General features: G+C 39.9%; 1 protein-coding gene across 2 annotated transcripts in view; it reads left to right on the plus strand.

The window, feature by feature from the left end:
• Positions 1-15510, plus strand: part of Twz (BTB/POZ domain-containing protein twz) — a 58301-nt gene that overhangs the window by 25914 nt on the left and 16877 nt on the right. For both annotated transcript variants that reach the window (XM_076766688.1, XM_076766689.1), the window contains exons 2-3: positions 7529-7612; positions 8912-9115. In XM_076766688.1, the coding sequence (XP_076622803.1) occupies positions 7584-7612; positions 8912-9115 (233 nt within the window). In that variant the 5' untranslated portion in view covers positions 7529-7583. The remainder of the gene's footprint in view (positions 1-7528; positions 7613-8911; positions 9116-15510) is intronic.

Raw genomic sequence — 15510 nt, forward strand, 5'->3', positions numbered from 1 at the left:
ATTGAAAAGTTATTAAAAAATTTCAAATCATTCTGAAAAAATTATTTTCGGTTGCGGGGGTCAATTACAATCAGTTTTTGTCATTAGATATACCCTCGAAATCCTACCCACTTTCGAGAAAAAAATTCGAGGAGTGAAATTTTTCGACAAAATTAAAAAATTTCAAATCGTTCTGGAAAAATTATTTTCGGTTGCGGGGGTCAATTACAATCAATTTTGGTCATTAGACATACCCTCGAAATCCTACTCATTTTCGAAAAAAAAATTCGAGGAGTGAAATTTTTCGACAAAATTAAAAAATTTCAAATCGTTCTGAAAAAAATATTGTTAGCTGTGGAGGTCAATTGTAATCATTTTTGGTGAATAGACATACCCCCGAAATCCTGTGCATTTTCGAGAAAAAAAATTCAGTACGAGCGAAACTTTAAACGTTAATAACTTTTTAACGAAGCCTCCGTCAACAAATTGGTATTCTTGATTTTCGTCTTATTTTGGCCTCTAGAATCTCCCATTAAAATTTTTCCCAGGAGTGACCGAACGCCCTGTATAAGATCGGTTAAGAATGATCTACTTCTTTCGTGGCACAAAAAGAACCACGTGGGGTCGCCAATTTTACTCTAATTTTGGTAATTCTGTAGCAAAACTAGGCAGACACAGCCTGTATAATGGAATATATGGTACATTCGAAACGAAACTCTGATGATCGGTTCTTTAATAAGAATAGTTGCTTGATCGTCCACATTGAAAATAGTCCTCTCGCCCTTTAATTCGAAACCCACTGTACAACGCGCCTGGGCTGCTCAGTATCGTCCCATTCTACTTCCGCTGTTGCAGTCACGCTCGCCATAGAGAACAGAAATAGCAAAAAATTCCCATCTGAATAAATATTTCAAATCAAGAACAAACAATTGTTTATCTCTGAATGAAAATTAAAATTGAAATTGTAGAAAAATAAAATAAAGCAGTTTGATTTTCGATCGCAAAGCAAAACTGGATGAATGGACAAACTATCGAAATTAAATTAAAAAATAAAATGTTCCCTCCAAGCTTGCCAAGAAAAATATGAAAAGAATTTACTTTTTCAAACCCATCAAAATAAAAGACCCCTTTTAAGTAGGAGTTATAACATCGATATAATCGTAAATCGAAGATGGACGCTTCAAATGCGCAGCAGATGTTTCCCGTTGGTTACCATTTTCTAAATTTAACATCAAGGAAACCACGGTATCGTGGAAATTCATTTTTCTTATTTACCTCCGCGACACTTTAAAGATGTGACCCGCGCGCGTTAAGGTGTCGTTTGGTAAACACCCTCCGGGCGTCGCGTTCATTATCGTAATGTACGACTGTGTCTTTGTGATCGCGTTGATCATCCGCGCGTACGTCGTTCGTAAATTTTACACGCTAACGCGGTTCCTTTTCTGCGTTGCAACGCGTCGACACACGATAGACCAGCTGTTACACCGTCGCGATACTCCTCTACTTTCTCCGGCTAGTCCCCGTTCGTTAGTAATTTATTACGAGCTGACCAATAACGTTAACTATCCCGATGGAATACAAATGGTTGCGTTTCTACAGGATGGTACGCTTGGAAACGAAATACCTCAAATGGAAAACTCTTGTCGAGCAACCGAAACGTATCGAGCGTATTCGGTGATCCGAATCGTCGCTCCGGGACAGCGAATTTATACAAAAATTAGAAAAATGTAAATGCAATTATTAACGTGTACGTAATATTTCTGTTCTTCCATATCGAAAGAGAAAATGCTGGTTCTGTTACTGATGGACCACCCTGTGTATCTACGAGATCTTCGAATACACTTTCCAACTAACCAGGTCGGGAACTAAAATCGAACGAAATCCAGAATACCGAGTTTGGATAATTAACCTCTTTTAGATCACTCTCGGAGGCGATTTACGGCGCGATCATGATACAGGTTAATTAGCTGGCACATTCGTACGCTGCATCTTTATTAATGGTGCTCGCATACGCGGCGATCGATCGCCCGGGGGCACTCGAATCCGCGATGATCGTTACCGGGACGTTGTTATAAACAGTTCTGAATTCAAATCAATCTCGAGAACAATACGTGAAACGGCATCTTCGCGGTTCGACTATTTATCAAACGTTCGATCGCGTGTAAACTTTCTCGCGGTCTCTAATATCGCGTCGCGTACGAGATGGAGATTAAGATGTGGGTCAATTAGATAGATCATTAGTGTTTCGTTACCCGATGGATGAAAGCGGTACACGCGAACAATGGGTCGCAGACATTCGTGCGTTTAGAGGGAAACGAATTAGAAATTGTTCGAATGAAAAATGGTAAACCGAGGGAAATTAGAAACCGAAAGAGACATCGTTGATCAACGTGACAGATCTCATTCCACTTACAATGTCAGCAAATAAAGCAGGCATATTGGATATTATTAGTCATCATCGTACGAGTAATCAACGTCCATGTCGATCGTAAGATACGGTGATCTAAAAATGTACATAAATGTGCATCATCGACAATGAGTCAGATTATCTACTTTTTAATATTTGAAACGGAGCTTCTGATGACTGGTGCGAATCTAAATGCATGAGTTTCCTCGGAAATTGTGTCCCGATGCTTATAAATATTCACGAGAGTAAAAGAGGGTGGTCTGCGTATGGAGGCCACGTCGGCGAGGGGCTGAAATATATGGGCCAACCGTCCAAATAAACAACCATGCTCGTATTCGTCAGTTATTCTACATTCATAACCGTCCACGTGAGGTCGTCGATCGGCCCCGGGCGACAAGCATGGCCGTTGTTGCCCTCCTCCGCCATCGACTTCTTCTTAAGGGTATATTCTCATTGACAAGCTTCGAGAATCTCTTCCAAGGAAACGAAATTAGCTTAAAAATTTATTCCAAACCGACCGTGTTCGTTATATCTTTCTGATCTATCTCAAACGGTTTAACTACCCTACTTTCTGTTACACGTTGCCTTTTTGCCATGTTTGTTTACGATACGTACTCAATTTATTGGAAGAAATCTTCGTATTTCTTAAGTTCCATTATTAAGTTTTAAATCACAGTCTTTGTACAATTATATTCGAAAAAAAACTTGTCTATGGATATGTAAGATGTTATCCCTTTACACTGATGATTCTTAAAATGAACATTTCGAAGGAGATAAAAATATTCAGCCTACGAATCACGTGTTCATTTTAAGAATCTTTAGAGGACGAAACCCATACGATAATTCCCAAATTGCTTCGTTTCTTAACTTTTATCGCCGTATATCTGTGGTTCATTTTAAGAATCATTGTCGTATAAACTCGTATCGTGTTTTAAACGTCTTCAACGCTTTACTGGCTTCAAAAGGGGATGCTCCCTAGTTGCGAGGGATGGAAATATTCAATTTACGAATCGCGCCTAGGGGTTCATTTTACGAATCATCGCTGTAACTTCTAATCTACGCGTCCGAGAAGGTGGAGACCGCGCAGTAACGGCTTTGTTTCTTAACTTTTATCAGCAAGCGTGTATCTATCCGTCTGTTCGTGGTCTGGGGTTAACCGACGACGACGAGTCTCTCGCAACGACCAAGAAAAGACGGTGCATCGCGTTTCGCGTGGTCCCCGCGGCGATGCGCCACGGCGCATGCTGGCGCATCGCGGACCAGGACGAGAAGAAAAAGGGAAGCAGGGGGAGGGGAAAAGAGAAACCAGTCCCCCTTGACTTCCCCCTCGTCGACGTCGTCGCAGGAACTCCGGCTTGAAAATAAATATCGCGGCCGCGAAGAAGGGAACCTTTTTCCATCTCGAGTTTCGTGGTCGATGGTACTTTGGCTCGGTTCTTTAATACCCCCACGATACACACTGCCTCGTATTTATCGATGTTTATACGGCGAAGACTAACGTTACCGCGTCGGGGGAATGATTTATACCCACTGAACGCCAACCCCGCCGCGGCGGGCCGATTTTACGCAGTCAGAATGATCCGGACGTTTGGGGTGAAGTTAATTGATTTACCGTTCAAACGCGTTCGACACGCTCCGCTGAATTCTCTTTGTTATTTATTCACTTCGCCTTCTCGAGGCTCGGGAATCCCCTAAAATTCCATATGAAAACTCAGGCTTCCGTCCTTGCGAGATCCACGATTCGAAACTGGTGTATTTTTGCCTAAAAATCAATTTTGGAACGACGGGTACGTCGATAAGTAAAATCGTCGAATTTGGGCAGATGATAATTCTTACTATACAGAGTATTCGGCCACCGCTGGGAAAAATTTTAATGGGGGATTCTAGAAGCCAAAATAAGACGAAAATCAAGAATATCAATTTGTTGATTGAGGCTTCGTTAAAAAGTTATTAACGTTTAAATTTCCGACAGTACTGAATTTTTTTCTCGAAAGTGGGTAGGATTTCGAGGGTATGTCTATTGACCAAAAATGATTATAATTGATCCCTGCAATCAAAAATAATTTTTCCAGAACGATTTGAAATTGTTTAATTTTGTCGAAAAATTTCACACCTTCTCGAATTTTTTTCTAGGAAATGGGTAGGATTTCGGGGATATGACTCTTCACCAAAAATGATTATAATTGACCCCCGCAGCTGAAAATAATTTTTCCAGAACGATTTGAAACTTTTCAATTTCGCGGCAAAATTTAGGCACCTATCCCCTGTCGATTTTTCTTAAAAATTCGTTTTTGATTTTTCGTAATTTCGTTTGACGTCCTACAGAAAAGTTGTTTAATACTTTTCTGTGGGTACCTATGGGCTCTACTTCAGAAAAAAGTTTCATTGAAATATATTCACTATTGTAGGAGTTATGGTTGTTTGAAAATTGGACCATTTTTATGCGGTTTTTCTAACATTACGGGGTTAAGGAACAACTTTTCGACTATTTTTATAATTTCTACACTAAAATACGCGGCGTTTGGCTTTTTGAACATTAAAATCCTCCAATCCGTTCAGAAGTTATGATGTTTTAAAGATTCGCATGAAACGGCGAAATTGGAAAGTTTCAAATCGTTCTGGAAAAATTATTTTCAGTTACGGTGGTCAGTTAGAATCATTTTTGGTGAATAGACATACCCCCGAAATCCTATCCACTTTCGAGAAAAAAATTCAGTACTGTCGGAAATTTAAACGTTAATAACTTTTCAACGAAGCCTCCATCAACAAATTGGTATTCTTGATTTTCGTCTTATTTTAGCCTCTAGAATCCCTCATTAAAATTTTTCCTAGCGGTGACCGAACACCCTGTATAGTGTGGTCTTTAGGCTAGCAGAGTCGTTGAAACCTCCTGTTATCAAAACGAAAGCGTGGAAATGATGCACACGTCGCATAAAAGGAACTCTGTGCAAAAAGATCCCTGTTTGAAAATTAAAAGGAGTCGTGATCCAAAGCTACGGCTAATAAATTCATATCCCAGTTGAAGGAAATGCGACGTTGTGTAACTCTGGATAACAAGCAGATGCGCGTATAGAGTACGTATAATATACAGGCAATTCTTGTGTAACGCGGTGCTCCTACAACGTAATTTCGCTCTAACACGGTTTGCACACCGTAATATTGACATTCGCTGCTATCCACTTACGCGAACGAATGTTTCCATTAGCGGTAATCGTACGAAGTGAATCGTGCTCGAAAGCTTTCGATCACGAACGTTTCTTGAAATATAAAATGACCTTAGCCTCTGGGGGACTATCTTCCAGGCCAGCAGCGTCTTCGTGGAGGCTCTGCCGAAAGAGAACAGTCAACAAACGAAAATTCGTACGAGCCTCGAATTCATCCTTACAACTCCCTGTGTCAACCGACACAAATCAATTTCCTTTGCCTAATTCTCTCTCTCTCGAAGGGGTCGCGTGATCTCGACCGAAAGAATTCGGGGCTACCGTGGCGAGAGAGGCCGTGGAACAAAGCGTAGGAGTTTCGTGTGTACACAGGCTGGAAATGAGTCCAGGATCTCTTTAAACCGTCGCGTCGACCGAGGCGACCCAGCCTTTCCAATTTTCTCGTTCCTCGGACCCGGTCGGGGTTTGGTTTTCCCCCGAGCGGTCAGACTGTCGTTAAATATTGTTTCGCCCGTTAATTGCCTTATTAATACGTATGAAAATTACTAATTAACGGCCCGATTAAACCAGTGACGTGCTGGGAACCGGTCTGGCCGGACCGCTCGACCGAAAACAATGCTCCGTTAAATCAGCCTTATCATCGCCCGACGACCAAACCGTGAGCGTCGATAAATTAAATCAAGCTCTGGGCGATTGAAATCGGCGCGAACGCGACCTCGTTAGGAGGGGAAAGTTCCGCGCTAATGTCAGCGGCGACCAGAGCACCGTTTTGACTTCTAAATGGCAGCTGCAAAGCGTTTGAACCGGACAATTGCACAATAAAGTCCCCGAGTGAGAATTACCGGGATAGATCGAGGCGTCGAGAAACTTAAAAATGAAGGAGTATTTGGGAAGAACGCTTCTCGATTCATGCAATTTTTTCTGTGTACGTTGCAAGAAAAAATTTAGAATCTCCGTTTTGAAGCGTATTTTATATTCTGTGTACGCGTGTGTGTAGACCATGTGTGAAGGAATGAATTATTATATGGCTGAAATATGTACAGAGTGTTCGGCCACCCATGGGAAAAATTTTAATGGGGGATTCTAGAGGCCAAAATAAGATGAAAATCAAGAATACTAATTTGTTAATGGAGGCTTCGTTAAAAAGTTATTAACGTTTAAATTCAAAAACTTCAAATCATTCTGAAAAAATTATATGTAGCTAGGGGGGTCAATTACAATCATTTTTTGTGAATACACATACCATCGAAATCCTATCCACTTTCTAGAAAAAAATTCGAGAATATGTGAAATTTCTCGACGGAAAAAAAAATTTCAAATCGTTTTGAAAAAATTATTTTCGGTTGCGGGGGTTAATTACAATCATTTTTAGTGAATAGACATACCTCCGAAATCCTACCCACTTTCTAGAAAAAAATTCGAGAATATGTGAAATTTTTCGACGGAAAAAAAAAATTTCAAATCGTTTTGAAAAAATTATTTTCGGTCGCGGGGGTCACTTACAATCATTTTTGGTCATTATACATACCACCGAAATCTTATCCACTTTCTAGAAAAAAATTCGAGAATATGTGAAATTTTTCGACGGAAAAAAAAAATTTCAAATCGTTTTAAAAAAATTATTTTCGGTTGCAGGGGTCAATTACAATCATTTTTGGTGAATAGACATACCCCCGAAATCTTGCGCATTTTCCAGAAAAAAATTCAGTACGGTCGGAACTTTAAACGTTAATAACTTTTTAACAAAGCCTCCATCAACAAATTTTGGTGTTTTGCAACTAACAATCTCCTCTCAGTCTTATTAGAAATTAACTATGTATTTGTAACCGAATCGTAGTGGCTGATGAAATTGAATATTTGAAGGACAACTTTATTATCGATAAAAATTTATTCGCGTGCAATTTAGTGGAATGTTTATTTTTTAGTGATATCGTTCTGTGAGATAACATTGTCCGTGCATAATGTAGATTTTTAATTACAGACGGAAATGTGAGGCCGACGGAAAGGAGGCGAAGGCGGAACTGCCACAACGCAATATGTTCCCTAGCGCTCAAATTAAAATGAGGTAAATATAGCCTTATTGAGATTACGTACCTGAAAAGCAACGCATATTGCAAAACGCAGCCCCGAACGAAGCTTGCATGTTAGAAACCGTCGTCGATGAGAAGAAATTAACGTTAAAATGTGAATGAAATAATTGGAATAATCGAATATAGTAATACGCATTTGCAATGATTGATACCACAAACGAAGAACGATGGGGATTACGACAAGAAATCGTTAATAACACGTCTTTTATAAAGTGACCATTAAAAAAAAAACTATTATTAACAAGTTTTCCTTTTTCACAAAAATCTCATTTCGAGAACTATTTCCTTTCGAAGGGGGCCAAGGTTAGCGGTCGAAACGACGAAGGACAAATATTACGAAGCTTAATTTCAATATACCCATAGCGCGTACGACCATTTAAGGAAGAACGAGGTAACGACGGTCGCTTTGAGTGAAATTATTAATATCTTCGCTTAAAATTATTTTTCGTTCAAATTGTTGGCTTACGGGTAAAATACAAGAGTTTACCTTCGAGTAAAATCGTTACTCGCTATGTTCGTTTAACGAAAATTTAACATAAAAATCGAAATGAATATGAAAAATTTCTGTAATTATCGTAATCGTGGCGACCTACTGACCACGGTGGCCCCGTTCTCCCTTTTACGCTTTCACGATTCGTTACGTTTCTATATTGTTGCTTGTTTACGGTATTTAATCGAACGAAACATACAAGGTATCCCGTAACTGGTGGTGCAAGCAAGTAGGGGGTGATTCTACGTGAAAAATTGAATCGAAAATATAGAATAAAAATTCTTCACATGATTCTTTATTTTCGAAGAATATAAATTCGAAAATTTGTCGAGCACACGTGTACTTGATGTAACTTCAGTGATTATGTACAGTGTTGACATGACGAGCATTGAACAATTAAAACGAAAAATTAGAAAAGTTATGTTTGCAACAACATAGACATCACTTCCAACAGTTCATAAATTAGACGAATTTTATTACGAAATTAGACGAGGTGATCTACAATGAGATCCAATCGAGCTGAAGCTGGTCCAAGTGCACGCGTACTCGAAAAATTTTCAAACTCATTCAATGAAGAGTCATAAAAAATTTTTATTCTACATTTGAGATTCAATTTTTCATGCAGAATCGCCCCCTATTCGCCTGTGCCGCCAGTTACGGGACACCCTGTATATTTCTCGCGGAAATTAATTCACCCCCGTCGTTCTTCCTGCATACGCTTACGTACGCCTCGCGGAAGGAACGGGTGGCTGACGGTGGCTAATGTCGAAAGTATATCTGTCAGATTGCTGTCGCCAAGCAGTTCGCCGGCCACGTCGCCCACAATGTCGAATTCCTCGTCGCCGACGCCCCCGACGCCGGCTGCACCGGCCTACAACCAAAAGATGACCGGGATACCATGCGTGGCGGCCGCTTCCAGGTACACGGCACCGGTCCACATCGACGTAGGCGGCACAATATACACCTCCTCGCTCGAAACGCTGACGAAGTAAGCACGCACACGCGCGATCGCGTACCTCAGAGTTTCACCTGAATATTTATAACACGCGAAAAAACCGGCGCCGCGGCCGCTTAATAACACGCGGGACACGCTGGTTAAGCGGTTTCGCGGACTCGTGGAAAGCTCGTCCGGACACCGCGGCCGCCATTCAACACGACCACGCGTCTGTCATTCTAATTTATTACGCGCACGAAAAGTGAAATCTGCGATAATGAATGCGCGATAGAGCGTTTTTAGCGTCACCTCAAAACACCCGTCGAGACGCTCGTCGACGTATTTCGACGGGGAACGCGTACTGAAAATAGTAAAACTTCAGACGCGTGCAGTTCCGAAATTATTAATGCTTTTTGCAAAATTGAACCACTTTTAGAAGCGGTGAACCTTCCTCTTTGAAATGGCTTTTGGTTTTTGTCGATCCGACTTTCCGTTTCGGAGATATCGTAATTTAAATGAAAAGGGAATTTTTAAAACTCTACAAATGCCTATTAATGCGTATTAAAAATAGTAAAAATTGAAACACCTGCAGCTCCGAAATTATTAATGCTTTTTGCAAAATTGAACCACTATTAGAAGCGGTGAACCTTCCTCTTTGAAATGGCTTTTGGTTTTTGTCGATCCGACTTTCCGTTTTTGAGATATTGTAATTTAAATGAAAGGGAAATTTTTAAAACTCCACAAAAGCCTATTAATACGTATTAAAAATAGTAAAAATTGAAACACCTGCAGTTCCGAAATTATTAATACTTTTTGGATAATTGAACCACTATTAGAAGCAGTGAACCTTCCTCTTTGAAATGGCTTTTGGTTTTTGTCGATCCGACTTTCCGTTTTTGAGATATCGTAATTTATGTGAAGGAGTAATTTTCTTAAAAAACTGCTATGGCTCTTCCCATGCTAAAACAGGCTACTAACACGTATTGAAATTACTAAAACTTTAATTACTTGCAGTTTCGAAATTATTAGTATTTTCTCCATTATTGCGCCATTATTAGCGGCGGCAAAGCTTCCTCTTTGAAATGGCTTTTGGTTTTTGACGATCCGACTTTTCGTTTTCGAGATATCGTAATTTATGTAAAAGGGTATTTTTCTTAATTCGACTGTCTCTGTCTCCGTCTGACGCGTCGCGTCGTACCTCCTTGTCGCGCGTGAGTCGAGACAGTCACGTGACCAGGAAGACGTAGTATTTCCAAGAATTTACTACGCACTGTCTACTATCTACGCGCGCGGGGGATGAATGAACTCGCGCGAGCGCAACAAAAACGTAAACAAACCCTATCTCCGAAACTAGCCACCGCATCGACTTGAAACTAAAATCGCGATATCTCCGGAACTAATAAAGCTATCGACTCTCACAAACGCTCATTTTAAAGGGCATTTTATCCTCTATCCAATGACTATACCAACTACTATAATTTTTGCTGTCTTCTATGTTTATTTTGGCATTTACTTTGACGCTACATACCCAATGAAGTTTCAGCTATTCCTATTGATTATACGACTGTTGCGCGATAAAACTAGATTATAAATTGTTCATTTAATTGAAAATTAATTTAAATTTGTATACAGGACATTTGCGTAATTATTATCCCAGCATTTTTTCGTAAACTATTGTTTCCTCTGGTATCGATTGCAAACAAAATTCGTTTCCAAGGGTATTTTATTTTTTATCCGATAAAAATTTTCTGTACGAAGTTAATTTTGAGTAAAAGTATTGGATATTTTTAAAATATCCGATATAAAAGAGGATATCTTACGAATGAACTTCAAAACACAACTTTCTATACGTATAATGCAAAAATTAGAAGTTTTCTCGTAAAAGAGAAAAATTAAAATTGGTCACTTGACCGGTCATGGTAGAAATGGAGATACACGAAGTGTCGCTAGATTTAGTGTTAATAATTTAATATTGGGCCAGAAATTTCACTGACACTGAATCGATCACGATGCAAATATTATTACTATTATTAAGATTAAATTGCACAGATTTTTAGTAAAAATACACGGGGAATCGCCTATTTGTTTTGACAATTGCTAATGGAATTCAGACCAAACGCTTTGAAACAGTGTTGTCGAGGGAAAGAGCAATTTTTCCATCGTCCCGGGCAATTTATTTATTCGAAAGAATCCGAGTAATTCAGATTGTTGTCTCTCCGGAGAAGACGTATAGTAGTCTTGGAAAATTTGCCCAGAGACTCGTAGCACGAAAGCGTTCGGGTGACAGTACATGGTTCGATGATCGAGCGCTGCGCTTCTTGCAGGCATAAATTCACATTCCCAGCAGGTAGAAAGACGACGGTTGGTCAAGATTGATGACTACGTTTCGTCGTATATAAATAAATACTTTCTTGCGACGTCCAATCCTGTACGCAATATATCAACAGATCCAGGTACGCGTTTTAAAATCACCAGTCGACAAATTCTGCGACTAATTTTACAGCGAGAAGTACTCGAACTCTCTAAGTGTCCGCGTGATTAAATCGTCTCGAAGCCTTCCTCGTAAATTACACCGTATAAATACGATGTAACGCATTAGTCCCTAATAAGTATTACTTAAAAAGAAACTCTTTGCTCCACGAACGGGTACACGAGGCGTGACTCGAAACCGCGCAACTCGCGAGGCATTCCTGCACGTTTTCCATCAGAAAAGAGTCCATTTTTAACGCCGCGGTCGCGTTTCCGCGAAAACGGTCCTCTACGTACGAAGAATTCCAACGTTAGAGAGTAGAAAGGGAGCGTGATGTCCGGATCGCGGAAACGTGACCATCGACAACGCTCCAGGATGTTCGTAGTAGGCCATATCTCACAGAACATATCGCTCGCAATCAGGCACACCGTTACTATGCCCGACAGTGTCCAAAGGCTATTTGCGATATACCCGTGCACTTTATGCATAAAAGAGACGTAACGTGAAAGCACAACTGCGCTTTGCGCCGTGCCGGGACTCTAATCTCCTCGAACGATCCCCCCGGCTATCTAAACGTCGATCGATCGCAAAAATCTACCTCGACTCTTAACGATAACGCGGATGCACCTCTAATTGGCGCCTCGATAACGCGAACCAACACGTCTTAGCGACGTAACAAATTTATTTCCATCGTTTAACTTGTGAATTAATTATTCTCGAAGCGATGATACGTCGGTTATACAGGGTGTTCGGCCATCGCTGGGAAACATTTTAATGGGAGGTTCTAGAGGCCAAAATAAGACGAAAATCAAGAACATCAATTTCTAGACTGAGGCTTCGTTAAAAAGTTATTAACAATTAAATTCAACAATTTCCAATCGTTCTGGAAAAATTATTTTCGGTTGTGGGGATCAATTACAATTATTTTTGGTGAATACATATATCTCCAAAATCCTACCCACTTTCGAGAAAAAAAATCGGGTAGGTGCCTAAATTTTTCAGCGGAAAAAAAAGATTTCAAATCGTTCTGAAAAAATTATTTTCGGTTGCAGGGGTCAATTACAACAATTTTTTGTCATTAGACATATCCCTGAAATCCTACCCACTTTCGAGAAAAAAATTCGAGTAGGTACTGAAATTTTTAGACGAAATTAAAAAATTTCAAATCATACTAAAAAAATTGTATTTAGTTACAGAGGTCAATTACAATCATTTTTGGTCATTATACATACCCCCGAAATCCTACGCATTTTCAGGAAAAAAATTGTTTACCGAAAATCTAATGTGAGGCCCCAGAAATGCTTCTCTGAAATTTCATGCATATCTTTAAAACGTCATAACTTCTGAACGGATTGGACGATTTTAATGTTTAAAAAAGCAATCAACGCGTATTTTAGTAGAGAATATATAGAAATTCTAAAAATATTGGAAAAGTTGCTCCTTGACCCCGTAAAATGCAAAAAACCCTATAAAAGTGGTCCAATTTTCAAACAGCCATAACTTCTACAATAGTGAATGTATCTCATTGAAATTTTTTTTTGAAGTGGAGCTCACAGATAACTACAAAAAAGTATTAAGCAACTTTTCTGTAGAGCGTGAAACAAATTTATTAAAAGTGAAAAATGAATTTTTAAGAGAAATCGACAAGGGGGTAGGGTGTCTAAATTTTTTGACGGAAATAAAAATTTCAAATCGTTCTGGAAAAATTATTTTCAGTTGCAGGGGTCTATTACAACCATTTTTTGTCATTAGACATACCCTCGAAATCGTACCCATTTTCGAGAAAAAAATTCTGGAAGATGTGAAATTTTTCGACAAAATTAAAAAATTTCAAATCGTTCTAAAAAAATTATTTTCAGTTTCAGGGGTCAATTGCAATCATTTTTGATAAATAGACATATCCCCGAAATCCTGCGCATTTTCGAGAAAAAAATTAAAAACGAGCGAAACTTTAAACGTTAATAACTTTTTAACGAAGCCTCCATCAACAAATTGATATTCTTGATTTTCGTCTTATTTTGGCCTCTAGAATCCCCCATTAAAATTTTTCCGAACACCCTGTATACAGGTGACAGGACAATCTTCTTGCTATCGAAAGAATTTTCATAAAAATTTCGAGACGCTATTCTTTAGAGTTTTGATAAATCGATCCAAAAAATATAGTATCTATCCGTTTAAAATATCATTCAAATGTTTGAAATTGCTTCTGGACCAGGGAAAAAAGCACAATAATAAAGGGTCGACAACGCATTTTCGAGCACTGTTTGTTCAACCTTAATATTCAGATGTTTTAACTACAAATCCCTAGGATTTTACGGAACGAGAACTATTCCATAAATAGAAGTGACACACAGGCGTAATAAAAACATTCTTACGAAAATTCTTTGCATTTATATTTTGCCAAATGTTTTCATTTCCTACGAAATATTGAGCATCGACCGCTGCTTACAACTGCAAGACTGTCTCGGGACGTTGGAAAACAACTAGTTATGCAACGAGAACACCAAGATTTTTGTACCCGCGTAACACGGTGCGCAGAACGTCGCGTCGATACAGTTAGGCGGGCGTCTCGCGACGTCCATGTCGATGCTCGTTACGATCGGACCGGTACGCTAACTAACCGCGACGTGGATGGATATCTGGTGCCCCTGTCGGCTAAGAGAATCGTTAGTTGCACGAGATCGCGGGAGGATCGGACGGGACCGCGTGCGTCCGTGGGAAAGCTAATTCTAATTGACAACCGGCGGGCCCGTTATCGTTCGCGTCGTTAACGAAATCGCTAACCGAGTCACTGGGGCTCTGGTTCGTTTCCCGGTACGATGAGCCCCGCTAAGATTTACGAGCCGGTCCCGTTACATAGACGAACGGATTGCTCGAAACAATAGATCCTGTCTGGCCGCAAAATTATCGCTCGCCAACGGATCTGCCTACGCGAACACGCACGCGATAGTTCGATTCCGTTGAAAGCTTTCGACGAAGATCCTGGCAATTTCCTAGTCGACGAGAAACGAATCCTTTGGTCCAATCGATGGAGAAAACACTGTCTCGAAAAACTGGTATTTTATTAATTTTATTAAATATATTCGTCAGTGTTGAATTCGTTGGAAATAATTAACTGGATGTCTTTCGATGTTGCTTGTTCGTTTCCACGCGGAGCTGTTTGATGAGAATTAGACCCATCGCTGGGGAAAAAACTGATCGACGCCAGGACTCGTTTTTCATTCGAGGTGCATAGTAATTATGGATATTCGACTCGCGCCTCGGAACGAATTAGCTGCGCGAATCGAGGATTTACCCGTACTTGTGTAACCCACGGTTGCGCAAGATCGTCGCGAGCGAGGTACGAGCATTCTTCGTCGAGCAAGAATCTCGAGAAGCGCGATAACAAACTCTATAGGTGTTCCGAACCGACACGATAGCGACGTTAGAATCAATTAAGAGGCTCCGTGCATCGCCAGGCATCGATTGCTCGTCCACCAATTGGTATCAATTACGCTGTAATGCGACTAATAAAGTGTAGAGATAAACCTAGCAGTCGTAGAGAAATAGCGAGATGGGAACGGATAAACTGGCGTCTGTTCGCTGGCGTGCGAGCACCCGCCGAGTTTAGAACAATCGTGTTGCAAGTATTATTCACTGGGAACAATGATCTCTTATTAATTCAATACGTCGATGATAGTTCTTCGACTTTAAATGAATTATCACCTCGTAGAAACGCTATGAAAAACTTTCGAACAAAATCGGACTGTTTCTGGAGGGCAGTAAATTGGAATTAATATCTGTTTCAAACGCTAAATTTACAAATTTTTAAGTCGATGCATCGAACACGAAATCCTCTCCTTAAGTGATATTTGGGGTTGCAATTCGATTACAGAAACCAAGTCAATGTTTCTGTATTTAGGACGTTTCATCAAAAACTATTTCTGGAGTAAAAAAAAAAAAATAATCGAGAACTTTTGAAACATTTTTAAGTCGATAC

Source organism: Colletes latitarsis, chromosome 6 (genome assembly GCF_051014445.1).
Source record: "Colletes latitarsis isolate SP2378_abdomen chromosome 6, iyColLati1, whole genome shotgun sequence".
NCBI lineage: Eukaryota > Metazoa > Arthropoda > Insecta > Hymenoptera > Colletidae > Colletes > Colletes latitarsis.